A 23,821-nucleotide genomic window follows, 5' to 3' on the forward strand; every position below is an offset into this window, starting at 1 on the left:
TGCACTCACCCACCTTTACAATGATATGATTTTTTGTTCTTTGATGCTTGATACCTGATCCCTTCGACAGCTCTTGGTCACACAGGCTGGTGCTTCTTCCATGTGGGCTTTGTTGCTTCTGAACCAGTTGGCCGCTTGTTTATCTTCAAGCCTTTAAGACCCCAGATGCTATATCGGGCACCATCAGCTTTCTTCACCACATTTGCTTATGCACACGTTTGTCTTCAGTGAACATGTTAGGAAGGTGGGAACCCACTGATATGATTTTTAATTCTTTGATGTCTGATAACTGGTCCCTTTTACACCTCGTGGTCAGACAGGGTGGTGTGCTTCTTCAATGTGGACTTTGATGCTTCTCGGCTAGATGGCCACTTGTATGTCTTCAAGCCTTTAAGACCCCGGGCACCATCAGCTTTCTTCACCACATTTGCTTTTGTTCACATTTTTCTTCAGCAATTGTATCGGGAAGGTGTGCATACTGGAATGCCAATTTAATAGAACAACGTGTTCTTGCATTGAGTAAGTGCTTGAGTGGAGGCCCAATGTCCATCCAATGCCTTAATGCCTTAATGCCCAATGCCTTAATACTAAACCTATAAATATATGCACATAGATCTGTTTCCCCACACTCTTATATAAATATATTTATATAAGACTTATATTATTATATAATATATATAATAATATATAATATAAAATATATTACATATGTACATTCCAGTCTTAAAACCTCTATACATACCCTTTCCTCTATTTCCTCTAATTCTTTCCTCTATTTCCCTTTACTTTCTCTTGTCCCACTATCATGCTCAACCTTCATTTGGGTTTCAGTAATTTCTCTCGGTTACATTGCCCTTGCTGAATCCCTACCAGGCCTCTCACACCCTCCTTGCCACTGATTTTGGATCACTTGTTGCTCTCCTGTCCCTGGGCTGGTCAGTACCACCTCCTTACCCCCGCCTCCCCCTCTCCCATGTCCCCCCGGAGCCATTGGTCCCATTGTTTTCTCCTCCAGACTAATCATCCAGTCTATCTTATCTAGATAGATCTGTAGAGATAATAATATGCGTCAAAAACCAAACCATAGCAAGATAGGTATCAGTGAGAACACAGCGATGGCAACAAAAAAGGAAACCAATTACCCATAGAAGAATAAATTAATTAAAAGAAAAAAAATTTTAACAGAAAGAAAAACCTGTAAATAGATCAGGGTTGTCCTTCAGTCAGGACCAATGGGGTACCATGCTCTGGCCCCAGAGTCTGTCCTTTGTACTCCCTCGGAGGCTCTCTGATCTGCTCCAAAGGTTGCTCTGCTGCATGCTTTTAGTGGTTTGCCTCGGTATCTCAGGGTCAGTCTGGGCCAGTCCCGACACTGAGTCTCCAGTGTTGTCCCTCTTAGAGCCCGGGGCCATCACAGGACAGTGTGTCTCGTGGTGGGATCAGCCATATTGTCCACTCTGTCCATTGGCTGTTCAGAGTGGGGATGTCGTCCTCCAGGCCTGGTGGGTCAGGATGTGCTCCACTCTCTCTTCCTCCCTCTAAGTGCTCCCATTTGCTCTGATCAGACATGCCCCTCTCCCCTAACTGCAGCTTCATTGCCGTCCTCTCAAATACATTCTTCTGGGGGCTTTCCCTTCTTTTTGTTGGATTAACATGTACCTCCTTGGGTTTGGTCTGACCTCCACCCAACTGCCTGTATCTCAACCTGTATATTGTGAGATAAGTGGCATTTCTTCTATACCTACTGTGCTGATTATACAGACCTCCGGGGACTCATGTTGTACTTGTCCTTTTGTGATGGGCTGGCCTCACTTAGCATAATTTTCTCCAGCTCTTCCTATGAAATGATGTTTCACGTGATCATCTGTGCTTTTTAGTGCTGCATAGTACTCCATTATGTGTATGTGCCAGAGTTTACAAATCCACTCATCTATGGATGGAAATTTATGTTATTTCCAACTCTTTGTGATTGTAAATTGTGCCACAATAAATATTGACGCTCAGGTGACTGGTCCTGTTTCATTTCTTACTTCTTCTGGGTATATGGCCAGTAGAGGGATAGGTAGGTCATAAGGTAGATCAATTTCCACTTTCTTTCAATAATGCCAGATCACTTTCTACGGGTGCTGTACATATCTACATGACCACCAGCAGTGAAGGAGAGTGCCTATCTGGCCACATCTCCTCCACCATTTGTTGCTCTCTGATTTTCTGATTTGAGCTAACCTCAAGAGTGTTGGTATCTCATGGTTGTTTTCATTTGTATTTCTCTGATGGCTAATGATAAGGAGCATTTTTTCATATGTTTATTGGCCTAAGTGTCTCCACCCTAGTGAAACTTCAGTTCTTTTGCCCACTTCCTCAGGGGGTTAACTGTTTTCATCTTTTTGGAGGTCAGGAGGGTATTGCTCATTTTAGTAAGAAGCCCTTGCCTGTTGTGTCATTACTAAAAATTCTCTCCCATTCTGTGGGTTGCCTGCTACCCTCTTGGTGGAGTCTTTCGATGCACACAGGTGTTTTATCCTTAGTAAATCCCACTTGTCTATTTCAGGTTCACCTGTATGCGTGCCCTGCCCTATTGCAGTTAGCCTTTGTATTCCCTGGGCCAAGGTTTTTGGGTTTGTCCCCATTCCTTCACTGATGACCCTGATGATTTGGGGTTTTACTTCTAGGTCTGTGATCCACCTTGAGATTGTTCTTGTGCGTAGGGTGAGGTAAACATCTTGTTTCACTTTTCTACATGTGGATATCCATTATTTCCTGCCCCACTTGTTAAAGAGGGCATCTACCTCCACTTGATGCTTTGGGGACCCCTTGAAAAGATCAATTGTCTATATACTGATGGTTTTATTTCTGAGTTTTCTGTTCTTTTCCATTGGTATGCGTATCTGTCATTATGCCAGTACCACGACGCTGTTTTGACCACAGGGGCTCTGTAGTAGGTGTTAAAATCAGGTAAAGCGAGGCCTCCGAATTTGTCCTTCTTGAGTTCTCTGCTAATTCTGGGCTTCTTCCCTCTACATATGAAATCAGTAGTCATTTTTTCCAATTCTTTGAAGGAGGTGGTTGGTATTTGAATCGGAATAGCGTTAAATTTATAAAGTGCCTTGGGTAAGACGGACATCTTTACTTTGTTGAGTCTTCCAATCCATGAGCATGGGATATTCTTCCATTTGTGGAAGTTGCTTTTGGTTTCCTGAAGCAGAGTCTTATAGTTTTCTTGTATAAGTTTTTTTGGTTAAAAATATTCCTAGGTAATTCAATTTTTCCTTGGCTATTGTTAAGGATACTGCCTTCTTGATCTCCTTTTCCATGGTTCTATCTGATGTATATAGCAAACCAATAGACTTCTGTTTGCTCATCTTGTATCCTGCCACTCTTCCATATTCCTCTATCACTGTAAGTACTCCTGCTGTGGAGCTTTTGTGATTTTCAATGTACAAAATCATGTCATCTGCAAATAGCAATAACTTCACCTCCTCCTCTCCCAGTTGGATACCTTTAATGTGCTTCCACAGTCTTATGTTGTTATCTAGGACTTCCAGTACGATATTAAATAGAAGTGGGGACAAGGGACATCCTTGTCTGGTCCCCTTTCTCAGGGGGATTGTTTTCATCTTCTCCATTGACTATGATGTTGGCTGTTAACTTGAGGAATTTTCTTTCCATTCCTATCTTCATGAGCGTCTTAATTAAGAATGGGTGTTGGATATTAAATGCTTTTTCCATGTCTATCAATATTACCATGTTTTCCTTATACATTTTTTATCAAAGTGGTGCATAATATTGATGGATTTGGGGATGTTAAACCATCCCTGCATCCCTGGGATGAATCCGACCTGATCATGTTGGATGATATGTTTTATATACTTTTGCATTCTATTGGCCAATATCTTGTTAAGTATTTTTGCATCTATGTTCATTAGAGAGATCAGTGTATAGTTCTCTATTCCTGTGGGATCCTTCTGCTGTTTGGGTATCAAAGTTATATTGGCTTTGTAGAATGAGTCTGGGAGTTTGCTATCCTTGTCTATGCTCTGGAATAACATGTGGTGGATCAGTGTCAACTCTCCCCTGAATGCTTGGCAGAATGACCCTGTGAAGCTGTCTGGCCCAGGAGTGTTTTTTTTGTTTTTTTTAATTGGTAGCTTCTTGATAGCCATATATATACTTCTCTTGCTATGGGCTTGTTGAGATTCTTGACCCCTATTTGGGATATAATCTAGGGAGGGATTGTTTTTCCAAGTGTTTGTCCATGCCTTCCATATTTTTGAATTCATTAGAATACAGACTCTCAAAGCAATAAGAGGTGGAAGAAGGGGGAAAGTGAGGGTGGGGCAGGAGGAGGCCAAAGGAAACAGAGGCAAGCTCTAAGAAGCAAAGGCGTAGATAGGGAGATTGGCAGAGGTGTGCACTTATGTAAATACATTAATCCATAACAATAGTAGTATTGGCCTATGTACATGCATTTATAAGGCAATACACTGAGGTTGCAGTTGGGCCTTGGGTCTCCTATTTTTTTCACATATGCATTTATTGATATCAAGCTACCTCTAATAATTGCTTTTGCAGTATCCCATAATTTTTGATGCACAGGATTCTCATTTTCAATGATAGTCTTCTATAATTTGAGCATTCTGTTGGGTCACCTATCTTTGGAATGGGCACAAATATGGATCACTTCCTGTTGGCCAGGTAGCTGCCTTCCAAATTTCTTATGATAGATGAATGAGTGCTTCTAGTGCTTCATCAGCTTGTTGAAACATTTCAGTTGATATTTCATCAATTCCTGGAGCCTTGTATTAACTAGGAGCCCTAGTGGCACAGAGGTTATGAGTTGGGCTGGGATCCAAGAGGTTTTTCCATTTGAAACCAGCAGCCACTCCTCAAAAGAAAGATGGGGCTTTCTACTCCCATGAAGAGTTACAGTCTCACAAACTCCCAAGGGCAGTTCCACCTTGCTTTATAGCATCACTATGGGTCAGCATCCACTCAATGGCAGCATGTGTATATGTGTGTGGTTTATTTTTGTTTTCAGTGCAGCTTGGACTTCTTTCGTCAACATCATTGGTTCTAACTCATATATTATGGCTTGAAATGGTGGAATATCAACTAGTTCTTTTTGGTGCAGTTTCTGTATTCTTTCCATCTTCCTTTGATGCTGTGTCATTTGCTGTATCATTCAGGATTTTCCCCATAAAATCTTTCAATACTGCAACTCAAGGCTTGAATCTTTTTCTTTAATTATTTCAGTTTCAGATACAATGAGCACGTTTTTCCTTTTTGATTTTCTTCCTCCAGGTCTGTGCATATTTAGTTATAATTTTTTACTTTATCTTCTCAATCTGTCCTTTGAAATTTCTATTCAGATAACATTTCTGGAATAAATACTATAATATATACATATATGGAACAGAGTATATAATTAATATTCAAACAGCAAAGATATCTAGTTGTACATAAAAGATAACAAACCGTTTTGAATTTGAAAAGAAATGATCCTCAAAGAAAAACTGAAAGCCTCAACAAAACATAAAAGAGGAAAATTACAAAAGTATGCAAAGCAGTACAATTTTCAAAAACCATAGAAATATCAACAAGGAAATCTATAAAAAAAATGCAGCTAAAAAATAATCGTGGACATGAAACCTAAATCAGCATGAAAATATAACAACACTAAGCAGTAAAACCATATTTATCAATAAGAACATTAAAGGTAAATGGATTAAACTCACCAGTTAAAAGACAAAGACTAACAGAATACATAAGAAATCATGTGCCTTCCTAAAGTTGCAATACTTCCCCTTGAGAGGTGCTGGAATTATCCAAGGGGCAGCAAAAGCATATACCTGTGCTTTATCCCTGATTATGGGATACAGTACAAACGTTTTTAAGTTTGGGAGGTGGGGAGACAGTTTTAGTAATTTTTGTCCCCCTGAAAAGTGGGCATACAATAAGTTTGGAATCTGTGGTTGAGAGTCTAAACTCCTTGAACACAGAAATTATAACTCTGAATTCCAAACGCAGCTTGAAAGTATATCTAGCATAGCGAATAAAAGTAAAAATAACATCCCCTGTAAAGAGAGAGGACCCAGAAGGAAGGTGAAGGGCTGAAGTCAAGAAAACTGGAATGCTTTATTGAGCTCCACTGCAGGAAAATGGAGTAAATGCCATGTTTATATTCATGGATGGAAAACCAATTATGATGAAGGCTTTGAAAAATATTAAATTAAAATTCCAATGGAGAAAAAAAGATAAAGAAATCATGTCCCTTTAATATGTTGCTCATGAAAAATATACCTTAGGTTTAAAAACAAGCATAGAATAAAAATCAAAAGGTAGAAAAATTCAAGCTAATAATAACCAAAGAAAGCATAAATAGCAATATTAATCTCTGACAAAGTAGCTATCAAAGTAAAAGACTTAATGGGAGACAAAGAAGATAATCATGAAATTGTAACTTGAGCAAGAAAGTATAACCATAATAAATATTATGTATTATATTGCAATATATGCATATATTGCATGTTATATATGCAAACATATTATTTATTATGCATAAATAATATATATATTTGATGCAACAAATTAAAGACCTTCAAAATACATTAATACATTCTCACAGAATTGATGAGACCAATCGACCATAGTATAATAATAATAGGAGACTTCAGCACATTACTTTGAGCAAAGATCAATAAACTAAAGAAAATCAACAAAGATACAGATGAACAAAACAACATTCATTAACTTGACCTCTTAGACATATACAAAATGCTTCACCCAACTAAAGCACAATACATATTCTTTTCTCATGCATAAGAGATGTCCTGAAGAATAGATCACATATTAGGCTATAAAGAAAACATCCAAAAAATGAAAAAACATAGAGATGCCACAAACCACTTTTTCAGATCACATTGCTGTAAAATTAAAACAGGACCCCCCAAAAGGCAAATGCATGAACTTGAACAACACTTTGCATAAAAACCACTGGGCAATTGAAGAAATAAAGAACACAGTAGGAAAATCCTTGAAACAAATGAGTGTAAGAATGCAACATGTTGAAATCTCTGGGACACAGCAAAAGCAAGAGTCGGAGGGCAGTTCATAATAAAGATCATATATTTGAAGTGGCCAACTTCTCACTCAATGGAAACAAATTGAATACATTCCTCTTTTGAACAGGAAATAGATAGGGTTACTTTTTATTACCATTTTTATTTAATATAGTCCTGGAAAACGTAGTCAGATCTAGAAGACATCAAAAAGATATTAAAGGCATTCACACTAGTGCAGAAGAAACAAAACTTTCTTTATTCTCAGGTGATATAATACATATATATATAAAACCCCAAAGATTCCTTAAAAATGTAGTGAAAATTCACTATTGCCAAAAAAACACTTTATATGCAGTGCAATTCTGATCCAAATCGTAGCACAATTCTTCAAAGAAATAGAAAAACTAATCACCAGCTATCTATAAAAGGAAATAAACCCAGAAAAACAAAATACTATTTTAAAAAAGAACAAAGTAGGAAGCCTTTCACTCCCAGATTTCAAACCTACTATGTAGCTACAGTAATTAAAAGAGCTTGATAATTATACAACAATAGCTATGATGACCAATAGATTAAAATTGAGACCCCAGAAGTACAGCCAAATTACCTGCAAATATCTGATGTTTGATCAAGGACTACAGTATATTAAGTGGGAACGAGATAATTTTTTCAATAAATAGTGCTTGGAGAACTGCATCTTCACCTGCAAAAGAGTGAAACAAGATCAATACCTCGCACCATGTGCTAAAACATATTCAAAGTGGATTAAAGAGCTAAATATAAACCCTAGAACCAAGAAGACTATTAATGAAAACATAAATAGGAACAAACTTAAGGGCCCTGACACAAGGCATAAATAAACAGCGTAGCTTAATGAAATGTTCTTTTTTGACCATGAGTTCAAATACCAGTTCTCCAGAATCTGTCATTCTGGACATAGTAAACCATGACTGCTTGATTCAAAATGGCCAATACTGTCCATTTTAGCTCACTAATGCCTAGGATATTGAACTTTATGTGTTCCATCTCATCTTTGACCTCCTCCAATTTTCCTAGATCTATACTTTGTACATTTTAAGTTCCAATTCCTAATAGATGTCTGTTGCTGTTTCATCTCATTTTGAATAGTACCCTATCAGCAAAGACAAGTCCCCAAGACTTGACTCTACCCACGTCATTACGGTTGTTTCTACTTTGCAAAGACAGTTCTTCCTCAGTCTGATTTTGATTGTCTTCTGACCTAAGGGGCCATCTCTTGGCACTATCTCTGACCATGTTCTCCTGCTACTCATCCGGCTTCCAGGGCTAATTCTTCTGAACTGGGCAGCCTAGGCCTTCTTCGCAGTTTGTGCTTCATCTGGGAAGTCCGAACCTGTTCACTTTGGGTCATCCTGTTGGTATTTGAACTGCCAGTGACATCGTTTCCATCATCAGAGCAGCACACAGCCATAACAGTATGACAATGGACAGACAAGGGAGTGGTGTGGGGAAGGTAGAGATATAAAATTACAAGACACCATGGTGGTGCAATAAATTTACATGGAAATTTGTGAGAGCAAGTAAGTGATAAATAATCTAAAGTTTGAAATACTATCCATAATTTACTCCATAGAGAAGTTGGGAAAGTATTCCAGATAAAAGAAACTGCACACCAGAATAAACATGACAAATAGTACAACAAATAGTTGCCTTGAGTGGTTTGGCCAAGTGTATTAGAGCACCCTCATCCCACACATAAAATAAAAGGAAAAACAAAACTACCCTCGTGGGTGTATATTACTAGTAGACTACACTAAGCAGAAACTGGATAAAGCTAAGTATAGGTATTGTATGTATGCCCCTGATGGTTCACGATGAAGATTTCATTTTTCATACCTTTTCATAATCGTTTTTGTTTGTATTTTTTTCTGACCTGTTACATTAGTAAATTTAAAAAAAAAATGAGAGAGAGAAAAATGTCTCCATTTTCTCGTTCCCCAAACTTTATGTTTCAGAGAGGAGTGTTTATGCTTATCCAAGGGAACATCAAAACATTCTTTGAAAAATGGAATTAAAAGACAATTGAATTTTTCCATTAAATTTTGAAACCCTCTTGTAGTCATTGTAGTTACTAGTTGACCTTCTACTTTACCAAGTATGATGTCCTTTTCCAGGAACTGATCTTCCTGGTAACGTGTTCAAAGTATGTGAGGTGAAGTGTCACCGTGGTTACTTCTAAGTAGCAGTCTGTCCTTTACTGCCTTCAAGATAAATTTGTTTCTTCTCCGAGTGGCCCATGGTACTTTCAATATTTTTGTCAACACTATAATTCAAAGAAATGAAATCTTCTCCTGTTTTCTAACTCAATCTCCAGCTTTCACAGGCATATGAGGCAAATGAAAATAGCCTGTCCTAAGTCAAGCACACTTTAGTCCTCCAAAGGACCTCTTTGCTCTACAACACTTTAAACCACTCTTGGGTAGATTTCCCCAATACATTATTTGGTTTGATTTCTTGAATGCTGCTTCTAGGAGAAAGGATTGTGTATCTAAGTAAAATAAAATTGTTGAAAACTTCAATCTTTTCTCCCTTTATCTTGAAACATTATCTTGTGTTATTCTGGCAATCTTTGAAGTATCTTTCATATCTATTTTGTGGGTGATGAAAATTATATGTAGGATAAAAATTATCACTTTCTCAAAACTATTTACTATTGTCTATTGTTTTTACTCATTGGGAATTTAATTCCAATTAGTATCTTTTTTGACTAATAGTAAAGGAAAGGTTTTCAGCTCTCTAATGCAAATGTGACTCAATTTGGATGTAGTAAGTTAAATTTAAATTTGGTCACTGAGCTTTCAAATATTTTGGTCTTCTATAGGATCTGAGAAAAGAAGTGATAAAATTGTATACTTTCCTGGGAAAGGAGCCAACAGAGGAGCTTGTGCATAAGATTCTGAACCGTACTTCATTCCAAGAGATGAAGAAGAATCCAACTACCAATTATACAGCACTACCAGAAGAGCTTTTCAACCATAAAGTGTCCCCCTTCATGAGAAAGGGTAAGGAGACTTTACAGTTTATAACTGTTAGGATTCACAAATTGAAGTGAAGGTAGGTAAAAAATGAACCAGGTCTATTCATGAATGGGGATGCGCTTTATGTTGTTCAGTGCTGTTTTACCTTTAGAAACCTTTATTGAGTCATCAGTTGTGCTGAAGCATAAAACACTGTTGACCCACTGTCATTGAATTGATTCAAATTCATGCCAACTCTAGCACAAAGAGTAAAACTACTGCATATGGTTCCCAAGGCTGTAAATCTTTACAGAACAGACTACCACATTTTTCTCATGAGGAGAAGCTGCTGCCTTTGATCCACCAACCTTTCATATAGCAGCCCAACATTTAGACCAATGTGTTACCAATGGTCCTTTTATGTATATAAACCAAATGAGTTCATACTGCAGATACAATGGCCTTACACACAGAAATGATTTTAAGGATAGACAGGACCTGCTGGAGATTTATTCCATTGAACATAAAGTACATGAGTTGACTGGTTGGAACTAATGTGAGAGCACTTAGCAACAACTATGTGCACTGATGTGGTGTATATATGTGTGTACAGCAGAGTGAAACACTCCCAAGTCCTGTGCAATCCTCCCAATCTCTGTGATGTTTGAGCGCAGGGTTCCAGCCACTCTGCCAGGCCATCTCATTGAAGATCTTTCTCTCTCTCTCTCTCTCTCATGCTTTCTTTGCTAACCCTTGTCTTTACCAATCATGATGGCTCTTTTAGGGACTGGTTTTTCCTTAGCTTGTATCCAAAGTACATGGAGTTTCCCATCCTCCTCTCTGAGGAACATTTTGCTGTATTTGTTCCCAGAAAGATTTGTTTGTTCTGTCCGTCCAAGATATTTTCAATATTCTTTGCTGATACCATAATACAAGTGCAGCAGTTCCTCTTCAGTTTTCATTAGTTAGTAACCAGTTTTCACATACAGATGAAGTGATTGAAAATATTTATATTTTCAATATATATATATATAAAACCTTCTCAATCATTTCATAAGAGTGGAGACAAGAAAAATTGATGTGAAGAAGCATGAATATGAATAAAAAACTGGATCTTGGAATTGAGGGCAATATATATGCCTTAGGGAAGTAGTGTTTGTATATACATATGTATCTATACATATAGAATTACTATTAAAAAAGTTATGGAAAACTGCAGAAAGAAAACATAATATGGTGAGGAACAAATCACATTAATTTTCAACCTAGCTGAATGCTTCTGTTCCACCCAGGTGGTAATTTCATATAGGTACTTGGATATTGAAGCATAAGGCATACAAGTTTACAGGTATTGAACATAAGTTATTGACAGGGCATTGCAATGGGATTGAAACCATGAGACAGAATGAAATATGAATACTGAGAACCAAAAAATTTGAAGGAAACTTGGAGAAGAAAACTTAAGTGAAAGAGTATAAAAAGGACAAGTTAGAGAATTAAATTTGCTCTGCTCGCTTAGCTCAGGAAAGTTTCATCTTTGCAAGTTCAAATGTATATTTTTAAGTATAACAAATAATAATTGAGGATTTTAAGAATAAGATTTCATTAGGTATTAATAAAGGCGAGGACTATTAGAAAATCTCATTATTCTGACTCAAAGATATAATTATTATCTGTTGCATTAGTATTCATTGCTATTTCTCCTGTATTGCAGGATGCGTGGGAGACTGGAAAAATCACTTTACTGTGGCACTGAACGAAAGATTTGATTTACGCTATGACCAGGAAATGAAAGGGCTGACCCTGAGATGCCCAACTGAGATCTAAGAAGGACTGCCATGTCTTAACATTTCTGAAAATTACTTTTTCCTTCCACTCACTTTTCCCTACAGACTTAGAGAGGAATATTTTCAATGTTTGTTTTTATAATATTACTGTACCTATAATTTCTTAATTTGGAATTGTTCTTTGTCTAAATGAAAAACTCAAGTTGTTCCTCTCTTTAAATTATGAAATGTGTAGGTTGGAAAAGTCTACTCAGAACTAATAGTGAATTTTCAGCATTATTTTTCTCTAAGTATCCTTATTCTTTGGCACAAATATGAAACTACTTTAAAAAATCAATATTAGCATGGTAGATAAAAATGATGTGTAAACATTTTCAAGCATATCAGTCATTTACCATTTTTTATTTTATTAAGACCTCCTTTTCCTCAAGCGTGCAATTGTTGTTTGTTTTAATTACAACTCAAATACAAACCCCCTGCAGTTGGGTCGATTGCCCAAAGAACTGCTCCAATAGAGTATCCAAGACTATAAATCTTTACAGAAACAAATTGCCCTCTATTTGTCCTTTTGGTTAACAGCTAAGTATTTTAATGTCCATGCCATCAGGACTACTCTTCTTCTAATTAAACTCATTTTATTTCCCATGAGAAGCAGTGAGGGAGGTCAAACCACTGCCACCTAGCATTTAACAGTCAAATGCTTACCCATGACACCACCAGGGAAAATCACAGCTGGACCAAGAAGCAACATCAGGATCAAGGAGAAAAGATTGAAATTGTCAAGTATTTCATGCTACTACCCTAGAAATAATTTGAATGTGTTTTGTTTATGTTTATACTCATTTAACCAATTTGAAGATTTTTTGTCTTAGACTTCCTTCTATCCTACATAAATGTAATCAATACAAGCTCTGTATTTTTAGTTTTTAGTTGGGCAATTGTCAATAAACAAATGCATAGAAAATCTAATGTGCTATTTTAAATAAGTTTTATTGATATGTATCCCTATTTCACTGTCTTGTTTTGCCTTTTCAGCTCTAGTGTTATATAACAGTCAATGTGTCTGTTTTCTAAAATAAGATATACATAAAATCAAAACAAATTCATCATAGGTCTCAGTGTTGCAATAGTCCTAATCCTTTTAGAAAAAGTCAAAACTATCGAGAAAGCAATATGATTTGCTTTCTACCGCTTGGGAAATAAGTTCAGAAATGATTCCGTCTCCTGTTACCTAGTAATCTTTTTTTTTTTTTTTTTTCCAAATTCAAGGTACTTTTAAAACTTAAAATATATTTTTTATAAATTTAAACACTGCATGTCCATTTAACAACAAAAATGTTGTAAAACGATGTTGAGAATACACACACAGAGAGAATGTGTATGCATCTGTATGAATTTAAGTAGAGGAAATAGATGGGGAAGAGAAACAAATTTTTAACTTCTCTAGTGATATGGTAATAGCTAATGCCCTATTCTATCTCACACAGTGCTTTTTACTTTTTTATGGCTTGGTTCATTCACTGCAGTGGCCACACAGTTCTCACAGACAATGCTCATGTTTATGGGGTTACTGGGGAATCTAACAAGTTACACTTCAAATGGAAATGCTCAAGCTATAGTTGTTTGGGGAAGAAATGATACAAAGTTATTTTAGGGCTGCTAATAAATGCCCAAAGGGCATGCCGCTCTGCTGTATGCCTCAACTGAGAGGCACTCAGCTCCAGATCCATGCGTCTGAAAACCCAGTTCTCCCAGTTGAATCAGAGAAAGGCCACTCTCCATGCCAGCCTCCTGTCCCCAGACACTGAACTTGACTTGCTCCGTGGGCTGGGACTTGCACTACTCCGTCTCATAAAGCAGATCCTGGTTCCACTCCTGCTGCTCCTCTGCTCCTCCTCTGACATCACAGTTGTATGTTAATCGGGTTACTGTCTCTATGGATTGACCTACCCTAGATTTCATAAAAAGAAAATCATATTCAAAAATGGCAATAATAAAATAAAATACGGAAGGAACCTCAATCCAAGAGAAAGCAGAAAACAGTAAAACTTAAAACAAATTAATGAACCCAAAGTGGAAGCAAATGGTAATATGTTAAATTTTAACCTAATTAAGTCTGCATTTAAAAAATAATTTCGGATGCACTTTGTCTGAGAGCAAGACATTTCACATCCCTGGTCAATGGTCATAGAGAATTCCATGAACTTAATCCCCATGAAGTCTCTACAAATGGATTTTGGGTATTCACTGTCTTCTGTAGCCTTCTGTAAACTAGGTGCTTGGAATTTAAGCTCAATATATTTCTCTCCTCAGATCTTGGATTTTATTATTTGCAGTCCTTGGATCACACAAGCTGATATGCTTCTTCCATGAAGGCTTAGCTGACACCTCACTTAGATGACTACTTGGTTTATTTTCGTTTCTTTTTTTACTTTCATCCACTACTTTTATTTCTCTCCATTCAGCATCATAAACAAACCATCCCCTTGTTTCTGCAGAGCACTTCTATCTGGACTCTGGTTATTATTTTTTTGTTTGTTTGAATACATATATATATATATTTAAAACATTTTATTGGGGCTCATAAAACTCTTATCACAATCAACACATACATCAATTGTATAAAGCACACTTATACATTCGTTGCCCTCATCATTCTCAAAACTCACTTTCCACTTGGGTCCCTGGAATCAGCTCCTCATTTTTTTTCCCCCACTCCCCCTCCCGCACCCCCCCCCACACCCCTCCCTCATGAACACTTGATGATTTATAAATTATTATTTTATCTTATCTTACACTGCCCAGCATCTCCCTTCACCCACTTTTCTGTTGCTCATCCCCCAGGGAGGAGGCTATATGTAGATCCTTGTGATCTGTTCCCCCTTTCTACCCCCCTTCCCTCCCGGTATCGCCACTTGTTTTTAAGACTTGAGATGCTATTCTTTCTGATAATCACCTGATTTTTTTTTTTTTCATGAGAATCAGGTACCATCTGGTTGCTTCACCAGACTTTGTCAAACCATCTGTATCTTTAGTGACCCCTTCATTAGGTTAAATAGTGAGCAAGGTCAAATCATAACAACTTATCTTTCTGAGATTAGCGCTCAGTGTTAAGTGTGAGCTCAAAATTCATTCATAGATCTAAGCCCATTGTTGCAGCTACTGTATCAATCCATCTCTTTACGAACCTTCCTCTTTTCTCCTTGCCCCTCACGTGAATGATGTCCTCCAGGGACTAGTCTCTCCTGACAACATGTCCAAAGTATTTAAGATGAATTCTGATCATCCTTAGCTTTAAGGAACACTCTAGAATTACTGGTTCTAAAACAGATGAACTTGTCCTTTTAGCAGCCCATTGTACTTTCAATATTTTTCTCCAACATCATAATTCAAATGCATAGATTTTCTTCAGCCTTCCTTATTCACTGTCCAACTTTCACATGCATAATATGCAATGACGAATACCATGGTTGGGCACACATGTATATGAGGCCATTGAAGATACCATGGCTTGGGTATACCATGGCTTGACCTGTCAGCTTTATCCGCAAGGTAACATCATTACTTTTCACTACTCTAAAAAGATCAAAAGATCTGTGAACAGATTTACCTTGCAACGTGTCTTTTATCTCTTGACTGCTGCTTCCATGAGCAGTGATTTTGGAACCAAGTAAGATAAAATCCTAGACAGCCTCTAACTATTCCCCATTTATCATGATGTTACCTACTGGTCCAATTATGAGGAATATTTTTCTTCTTTTTAAAAAAAATAATTTTATTGGGGGCTCGTACAATTCTCATCACAATCCATATATACATCCATTGTGTCAAGCACATTGCACATTTGTTGCCCTCATCATTCTCAAAATATTTGCCTCCCACTCTAGCCCCTAATTTCAGTTGCTCATTTCCCCCTCCCTCCCCTCTCTCTCATGAACCCTTCATAGTTCATAAATTATTATAATTTTGTCATAAGTTACCCTGTCAGATGTTTCCCTCCTCCCACTTCTCTGCTGTCCATCCCCCAGGGAGGAGGCAATACTTAGATTCTTGTAATTGGTTCCCCCTTTCTACCCCACATTCCCTTCACCACTCTCACCACTGGTCCTGAAGGAGTTATCTATACTGGATTCCCTGTGTTTCCAGTTGCTATCTGTACCAATGTACATCCTCTGGTCCAGTCAGATTTGTAAGGTAGAATTGGGATTATGATAGTGGGGGTGGAGGAAGCATTAAAGAATTAGAGGAAAGTTATATGTTTCATCATTGCTACCCTGCACCCTGATTGGCTTATCTCCTCCCCACCTCCCCTCAGTAAGGGGGTGTTCATTTGCCCATCGATGGGCTTTGAATCTCCACTCTGCACTCCCCACCTTTACAATGATAGGATTTTTTGGTCTTGGATGCTTGATACCTGATCTCTTCAACAGCTCGTGGTCACACATGCTGTTAGGCTTCTTCCATGTGGGTTTTGTTGCTTCTGAGCCAGTTGGCCGCTTGTTTATTTTCAAGCCTCTAAGACCCCAGATGCTATATCTTTTGATAGCTGGGCACCATCAGCTTTCTTCACCACCTTTGCTTATGCACACATTTGTCTTCATCGTATCAGGAAGGTAGCCACCCACTGATCTGATTTTTAGTTCCTTGATGTCTGATAACTGGTCCCTTCTGCACCTTGTGGTCAGTCAAGCTGGTGTGCTTCTTCCATGTGGGCTTTGATGCTTCTGAGCTGGATGGCCGCTTGTTTATCTTCAAGCCTTTAAGACCCCAGATGCTACATCTTTTGATAGCTGGGCACCATTAGCTCTCTTCACCACATTTGCTTATACACACATTTGTCTTCAGTCGTTGTTTCAGTAAAGGGGGCACCCACTGATATGATTTTCAGTTCTTTGATGTCTGATAACTGATCCCTTCTACACCTTGTGGTCAGACAGCTGGTGTGCTTCTTCCATATGGGCTTTGATGCTTCCCAGCTAGATGGCTGCTTGTTTGCCTTTAAGCCTCTAAGACCCCAGACGCTTTATCTTTTGGTAGCCGGGCACCATCAGCTTTCTTCACCACCTTTGCTTATGTTCACATTTTTCTTCAGCAATCGCGTCGGGAAGGTGTGCTTCCTGGAATGCCAGTTTTTGTTTCTGCTTAAATTTTTTTTATCTTTTAATTAATTTATTTTTCTATTAGCAATTGGTTTCCTTTTTTGTTGCCATCGCTGTGTTCTCACTGGTCGCCTATCTTGCTATGGCTTGGTTTTTGATGCATATTATTATCTCTACAGATCTATCTAGACAAGATAGACTGGATGAATAGTCTGGAGGAGAAAACAATGGGACCAACAGTTCTGGAGGGACACAGGAGAGGGGGCGGCAGGGGTAAGGAGGTGGTGCTGACCAAGCCAGGGACAGGGGAGCAACAAGTGATCCAAAAAGAGCGGCAAGGAGGGTGTGAGAGGCCTGGTAGGGATTAAGCAAGGGCAATGAAACCGAGAGAAATCACTGAAACCCAAATGAAGGCTGAGCATGATAGTGGGATACGAGGGATGTGCTGTGTGGTTTTGGAAAGAACTAGGGGACAAAGGGTATGTATAGAGGTTTTAAGACTGGAATGTACATATGTAAATATATTTATATAAGAGTGTGGGGAAACAGATCTACTTGTATATATTTATAGGTTTAGTATAAAGGCAGCAGATGGACATTGGGCCTCCACTCAAGCACTTACTCATTGAAAGCACATTGTTCTATTAAATATTTGTCTTCTTAAAGTGAGTTGTAATCCATATGGAAGGCTTGATCTTCATCCTTCATACAATCCTTGATCTTCATCCACAAGTGTTTCAAGTCCTCCTCACTTTCAGCATGAAAGGCATGTCATCTACATATCACAGATTGTTAATAAGATTTCCTCCAATCCTGATGCCATGCTCTTCTTCATATAATCTTTTCTGATTATTGGCTCAGCAGATGGATGGAACAAGTGTGGTGAGAGAATATAAGCCTAATGCCCCAATTTCCTGGTTTTAAACTATGCTCCCACAACTGCCTCTTGATCCATGTACGGGTTTTGCATGACCACAAAGAAGTGTTCTGAATTTCCATTCTTCTCAAGACTATTCATAATTTATTATAATCCACACAGTCAAATGCCTTGGCTTAGTCAATAAAACACAAGTAAAGATCTTTCTGGTATTCTCTGTTTTGACTCAAGATCCAACTGACATCAGCAATGATATCTCTTGTTCTACATATTCTTCTAAATCTGTCCTAAACTTCTGGCAGTTCCCTATCAATGTACTGATGTAATCGCTGTTGGATGATATTCAGTCAAATGCTATTTGCATATGAAAGCAATGATATTGTTCCATTGATTGAGCATTCTGTTGAGTCACTTTTCTTTGGAATGGGCACAATATGGATCTCTTCCAGTCCTTTTTCCAAGTAGCTGTCTTCCAAATTTTCTGGCATAGACTAGTGAGTGCTTCCAGTGATTCATCAACTTGCTGAAATTCATCAATCAACTCGATGAATATTCCATCAATTCTTGAAGTTTTGTTATTGGCTAATCCATTCAGTGCTGCTTGAACTTCTTTCAGCACCATTGGTTCTTGCTCATATGCTACCTCCTGAAAGATGGACTGATGACTAGTTATTTTGGTACAGTAACTGTGTATTCTTTCCATCTTCTCTTGATGCTTCCTGCATCATTCAATATTTTGAATCTTATAGATTTGAATCCTATAGAAACTTTCAAGTTGGAAACTTGCTTGAGTTATTGAGTTATTTCAGTTTCAGAAAAGCTGATGATGTTCTTTTTGTTTTCTAACGCTAGCTCTGTGTACATTTCATTACATAATTTTTTACTTTGTCTTCTCAAGCTACCCTTTGAGATTTTCTGCTCAGCTCTTTTACCTAATTTATTCCATGTACCTTATCTTCTCTATGAGTAAGACAGTGTATCAGAGTCTCTTCTGATAGCCACTTAGATCTTTTCATTCTCTCCTATCTTTTTAATGACCTTTTGCTTTCTTCATGAATGATGGACTTGCTGTCCTCCCATAGCTCATCCGGTGTTGTGTCATCAGTGTTGAATGCATCAAATTCGTTCTTGGATGGTCTCAAAATTCAGGGCCGATAGATCCAAGGTCTTATTTTTGCTCTTGTAGTATTGCTTTAATTTTCTTCAGCTTCCACATCAACTTACATATGAACAATTGATGGTCTGTACCACAGTTAGCCCATTTAGCTGCTATTTTTAGCTGCTAATATTGAGTCTCCACGTGTCTTTTCAAAGAAGTAATCAATTTTATTTCTGTGTACTTCATCTGGAGAGATTCATGTATACATTCACCTTTTGCATTGTTAAAAAAAGTTATTTTCTATGAAGAAGTCGTTGGTCTTGCAAAATTCAATCACGTGATCTCCAGCTTTATTTCTTTCCCCAATACAATATTTTCTAACTACTCTTCTTTCCTCATTGTGTCCAACTTTTGTATTCTAATTGCCAATAACTTTTCATGGGTCTTGTTGCATGTTTGATAAATTTTAAACTGAAATAGTTGATAGAACTCTTCAATTTCTTCTTTACTACCTTTTGCATTTGTTACACAAATTTGAATAACAATGGTACTGATTGGATTTCCTTGGGGGGTGATAGATATAATCCTGTCACAGACAGCATTGAACTTCATAGTATATTTTGTAATGTTCTCTTTGACAATTAATGCTACATCATTCCTCTTGGTTGTGTTATTCCTGGCATAGTAAATCATATGATTTTCTGATTAAAAATGGCCAATAGCAGTCCACTTTAGCTCACAAATATCCAGGATATTGATCTTTTTGCATTCCATTTCATTCTTGGCAACTTCCAATTTTCCTAGATTTATGCACATTCTGAGTGCCAATCATTAGCAAAATTTGCAGCTATTTCTACCCCTGTAAAGTTATAGTGTCAGAAACCCATACTGGCAGTTCTGCCCTGTCCTATATCATCTCTATGAGACAGAATCAACTCATTGACAGTGAGGTTTACACACACACACAATTGTGAAAGTGGATGGGTCTGTCCCTCAGAGGCCAGGGTTTACCAGTGTCTATCTGGGAAGTAGCCAGTGTGGCAGGGTCAAAAGGAGCGAGACTGTGGAAGTTTAAAAAGGGGCTATATATAGATTGAATTAAAGTAAAAGGAAATTATAAAAACTAAACAGTAAAACATTTGGGTTTGGGTGGAGATTACTACTTCGTTTTCTGGGATGGTGTAAGGAGGTGCATGTGGCAGGAGGGGTGACTGGGGAGAAGAGGTAAAGGAAAACCAAGAGAAATTAGCAAAATGTCAAAGAGCGTTGCTTGGCCGTGAGGGAGTGTGCCCCAGGCTACCCACTAGCAGTTTCCACTCTGTGGAGGGCCAGAGAGGCCAGACCGGCCAGGTGAAGATCTTGGCTGGGTGAGTTGGGTCAGTATTTGGGGTGGATCTGCTCTTGCTGGGAGGGGGGGTTTTCTCTGAAGTTGTTGAGATTTGTGATCAGTGGTGAAGGGGAGCCTTGTTAGTGATTTCCAATTTTAAAGAAAGAAATCTGGTTTCAGTTGCGTGGTTTTCCTGTATCTGCTTGGGAGGCACGCATAGTCTCAGGGGATGGGCCAAGAGGAGAGAGGATGTTGGCGTTAAAAAGGGATATAAAGCAAGAAATTGTGCTCATTTGTGACCTTTGTACAATGTGTCCCTGTTTTGAATATTTGCTTTCTTTGTGGTTGAGCGTTTTCTTGATTTTGTTTTGGTGGTGGTGGTGGATTTTTGTTTTTGTATGCTTTCCTGTGTATGAAATCCAGGATAGGTAAATCAATAGACACAATAACTGGATTAATAGCTTCTTGGGATTATCGCAGGTGAGGTCGTAGGGAAATGGAGAGCTAATAATAATGAGTACAAGAAAGAAGAAAATTGTTGGTGGTGACGAATTTCACAACTTTTCAAATATGGTATGTCCAAATTCAATATGATATGTGACTTAAATGTCCAAAAACTGCTTTTAAAAAAAGACCTACTTTCAGAAACCCACAGGGGCAGTTCTACCCTGTCCTACAGGGTCACTTTCACTATGAGTTGAAATCAATGCAATGACAGTAAGCTTGGTTTGGGTATGGATATATTTATAATAAAACAAGAAATACTCACAATTGCAGTCCTCATTTCTACAGCTGTCTATCTGGCCATAGATAGTATTTGCAACTACCTTTACCCAGCACCCATTCAATACCCTCCTTGCCCTCAACAAGCGCCTCAGCTGGGCATGGTCCTTTCACATGTGAGTTCATCCAAACCTTCATTCCAGAAGGCTCTGGGTTACTAGCAAGCATGCTGGAATTGAGGTGCTGTAGTTTTTCATGGACTTGAATCATAGAGCAAGGTAACATTAAGAGATGCCTTCATGGATCTTGTTTTCTGGATCCTCTTCTTGACTGCCATTATGTAAAATCCATCAAATTTCTCCTGCATAATCAACCAATCACATCAGCCATGAATATGATAACTCCAGTAGTTACCTGGTAACTCAGAGACATGAGGAGCCCAAGGTGGCCAAGTGACATTCTTACCTTCTATTTAAATGCAATGAGAGTTCAAGTACCTAATGGGAGCATTCTGGTTTTTGTTGTTGTGTTTTTTTAATTAAGACTGCACCTACAAAGCATATAGTCACAGAGTCAGGAAGCAAAATTTTTGTGTAAGGATCACTACGGATAATAATGAAAAGTGCTCTTCCCAGACTTCTGAGTGCTGCTTGCATATTGCCCATAGCCATGTGTCACCAGGCACCAGTTTTCTTTTCCTCACCTTAAGGAGGACACAGGTCCTGAACTGGTCTTAAGGAATACCCCATGAGGCCACTTATCAAAACAAATAAAATCAGGTGAGACCCAGAATCGATTCTTTGAGTCATCTTGACTTTAGGGTCAGTCATGTTGGAGCTAGGGTAGTAAGTGATGAATTCCACAGAGCAGTAGTTCATACCATGCATAATCCATCATTATACTAAAGCCTATCCTTCCATTTATTTCGGTATGTTTTGTTTCTGTATTTGTAGAGTGTCATGATATCTCTATAGCACATGTTCTAGAAATTGGTAACACTTATATCCAGAAAATATGTATGTTATAAATATTTAAACACAGAGAAAAATATTTTAAAATCTGTTTACCAATCACCTGGACAGTTATTTGGGGAGAGGTAAGCAAAGCCTCTGGAAAATGGGGGTGTGTCCTATTCTGGACCCTTTCTGAGTAGTCACTCCTCCACGTCAACCTCCTAGTGCACGCATGCACGGCTTTGAAAGTCTATTGGACTCCGTTTTCTATTTGGTAAGAGATCTAAGGGAGAGAGGAATGTGAAATCAAGTTGGTTAATCTTCTCTCTGTCATGACATTAACTCATATAGATTACACTCTCAGCCTCACTAAAGTGAACTGGAAGCGTTTTATCACTTAAGCCCCCTGTTTCCATTATACCTCTCCTAGCAACATCTTGTGATACTAAATCCAGAGTCTTATACTGTAATTTTTCTAGAACATTAACCTGCAAATTCATGAAAGGGCAGAGTTGGGGGTGGGAGGAGGTAGGGTGGGTCTACGGCAGAGGTGTTCAATACATCGATTGCGATCTACTAGTCGATCGCACGTGGATTGTGGGTAGATCGCATGGCATTAAAAAATAGACTTAAGCCTAGCATCACTTAATTGATACACAGCACAGCCCATCAGATGCAATCTTAGGTGTTAAACGCATGCCCAAACAACTGCGCTAAGTGCAGCAAAACTGACCAGCTAAGTTATTGCCAATTTTTAGACCTAGTTTTTTTTTTTCTCTTAAACGTAAGAAAGGGTATCAAGAAGACAAAAATGTATCACTTTCATACGGAATGGGAGATTTTGCCACTAGAAGCCGACATTCAGCTGAAGTCCAGAGCGCATGAACAGTTCTGGAACTTACTCACAGAGGGAAAGTACCCAAACATGAGAAAATGTGATACCTCCTTGCCTGCATTACTCGGCTCTACTTATTTATGCAAGTCAGCCTTTTCCACATAAAGATCATTAAGTCTAAGTACCGTTCCACCATGACTGATGATTATTCGAAGTGTGCTTGAGGCTGGCTGTCAGCAGCTCCTGTCCGGACTATGCATCCCTGGCTCATTCCATTCAGTGCAAGTCATCCGAGTAAACTTAGGTAATAACAAAAATTGTACATGGTTAATTGTTTGGTGCAATATGGACTCATGCAGTTATTCAAGGCACATGAACAGACATTGTACATATAAAGAGTTCTCAATGCATTTATGAATAAATGCAATAAATATGTTTTGCATTTTTGTAGTTGGTAGATCATTTTGACTTCATTTTATACGTAGTTCGCATGCTGAAAAAGTGTAGGCACCCCTGGTCTACTGCAACCCTGAAGATTACTTCCTGTCTGCAAGGAATATGGGGAGGAAAACTAGCCATTCTTTCCTGTTTTCAGGCTAATCTGTAAAGGTATCTCTCATTGCCCCCAGTGTTTTGCCTTCTTATAGTTGAGTCCTGAGATACTCAAGCTGTTCCGGATGCCTTCCCCCACAGCAAATGATAACAATCTAAAAACTAGAAAGAAAGCATTTTAATGAAGATCTTTCCATTAGAGACACACACAGAGACACATTGTTTAGGGGGTTCTAAAAGGATACTGATATAAAATAATAATAAAAGTATCTCCATATGTTGCTGCATGAACGGTTTCAAATTCAAATTCCATCACTAGAAAAACTGAAACTTAAGAGATTTAAAATTTTTCCTTTAATCAGCAGCATGATTCAAAGACCTGATTCTAAAAGGAACCAGATCACAGATAAAATTTTGGGCAAATTAAATTGATAAGGAATTCTTACAGTTATTTCTATTTTGAAGTAATTGCTATAACCAAAGTTACAAATGTGATACAACAAACTCTCTTT

General features: G+C 38.1%; 1 protein-coding gene and 1 long non-coding RNA gene across 4 annotated transcripts in view; one reads left to right on the forward strand and one right to left on the reverse strand.

The window, feature by feature from the left end:
* SULT1E1 (sulfotransferase family 1E member 1) overlaps positions 1 to 12,813 on the forward strand; it is a 36,348-nt gene extending 23,535 nt beyond the window's left edge. For all 3 annotated transcript variants that reach the window (XM_045284259.1, XM_045284261.1, XM_045284260.1), the window contains 2 exons: positions 9,922 to 10,102; positions 11,772 to 12,813. In XM_045284259.1, coding sequence (XP_045140194.1) covers positions 9,922 to 10,102; positions 11,772 to 11,884 — 294 coding nt within the window. In that variant the 3' untranslated portion in view covers positions 11,885 to 12,813. The remainder of the gene's footprint in view (positions 1 to 9,921; positions 10,103 to 11,771) is intronic.
* Positions 7,112 to 7,729, reverse strand: LOC123520992. Its single transcript, XR_006679502.1, has 2 exons — positions 7,669 to 7,729; positions 7,112 to 7,254 (listed from the first exon to the last, which is right to left on the reverse strand). It is a non-coding gene; the product is annotated as an uncharacterized LOC123520992 (long non-coding RNA).
* Positions 12,814 to 23,821: the final 11,008 nt, after the last annotated feature.

Source organism: Echinops telfairi, unplaced genomic scaffold (genome assembly GCF_000313985.2).
Source record: "Echinops telfairi isolate 266 unplaced genomic scaffold, ASM31398v2 ScPeMD7_7468;HRSCAF=8506_0, whole genome shotgun sequence".
In the NCBI taxonomy this organism is placed as follows: Eukaryota; Metazoa; Chordata; class Mammalia; order Afrosoricida; family Tenrecidae; genus Echinops; species Echinops telfairi.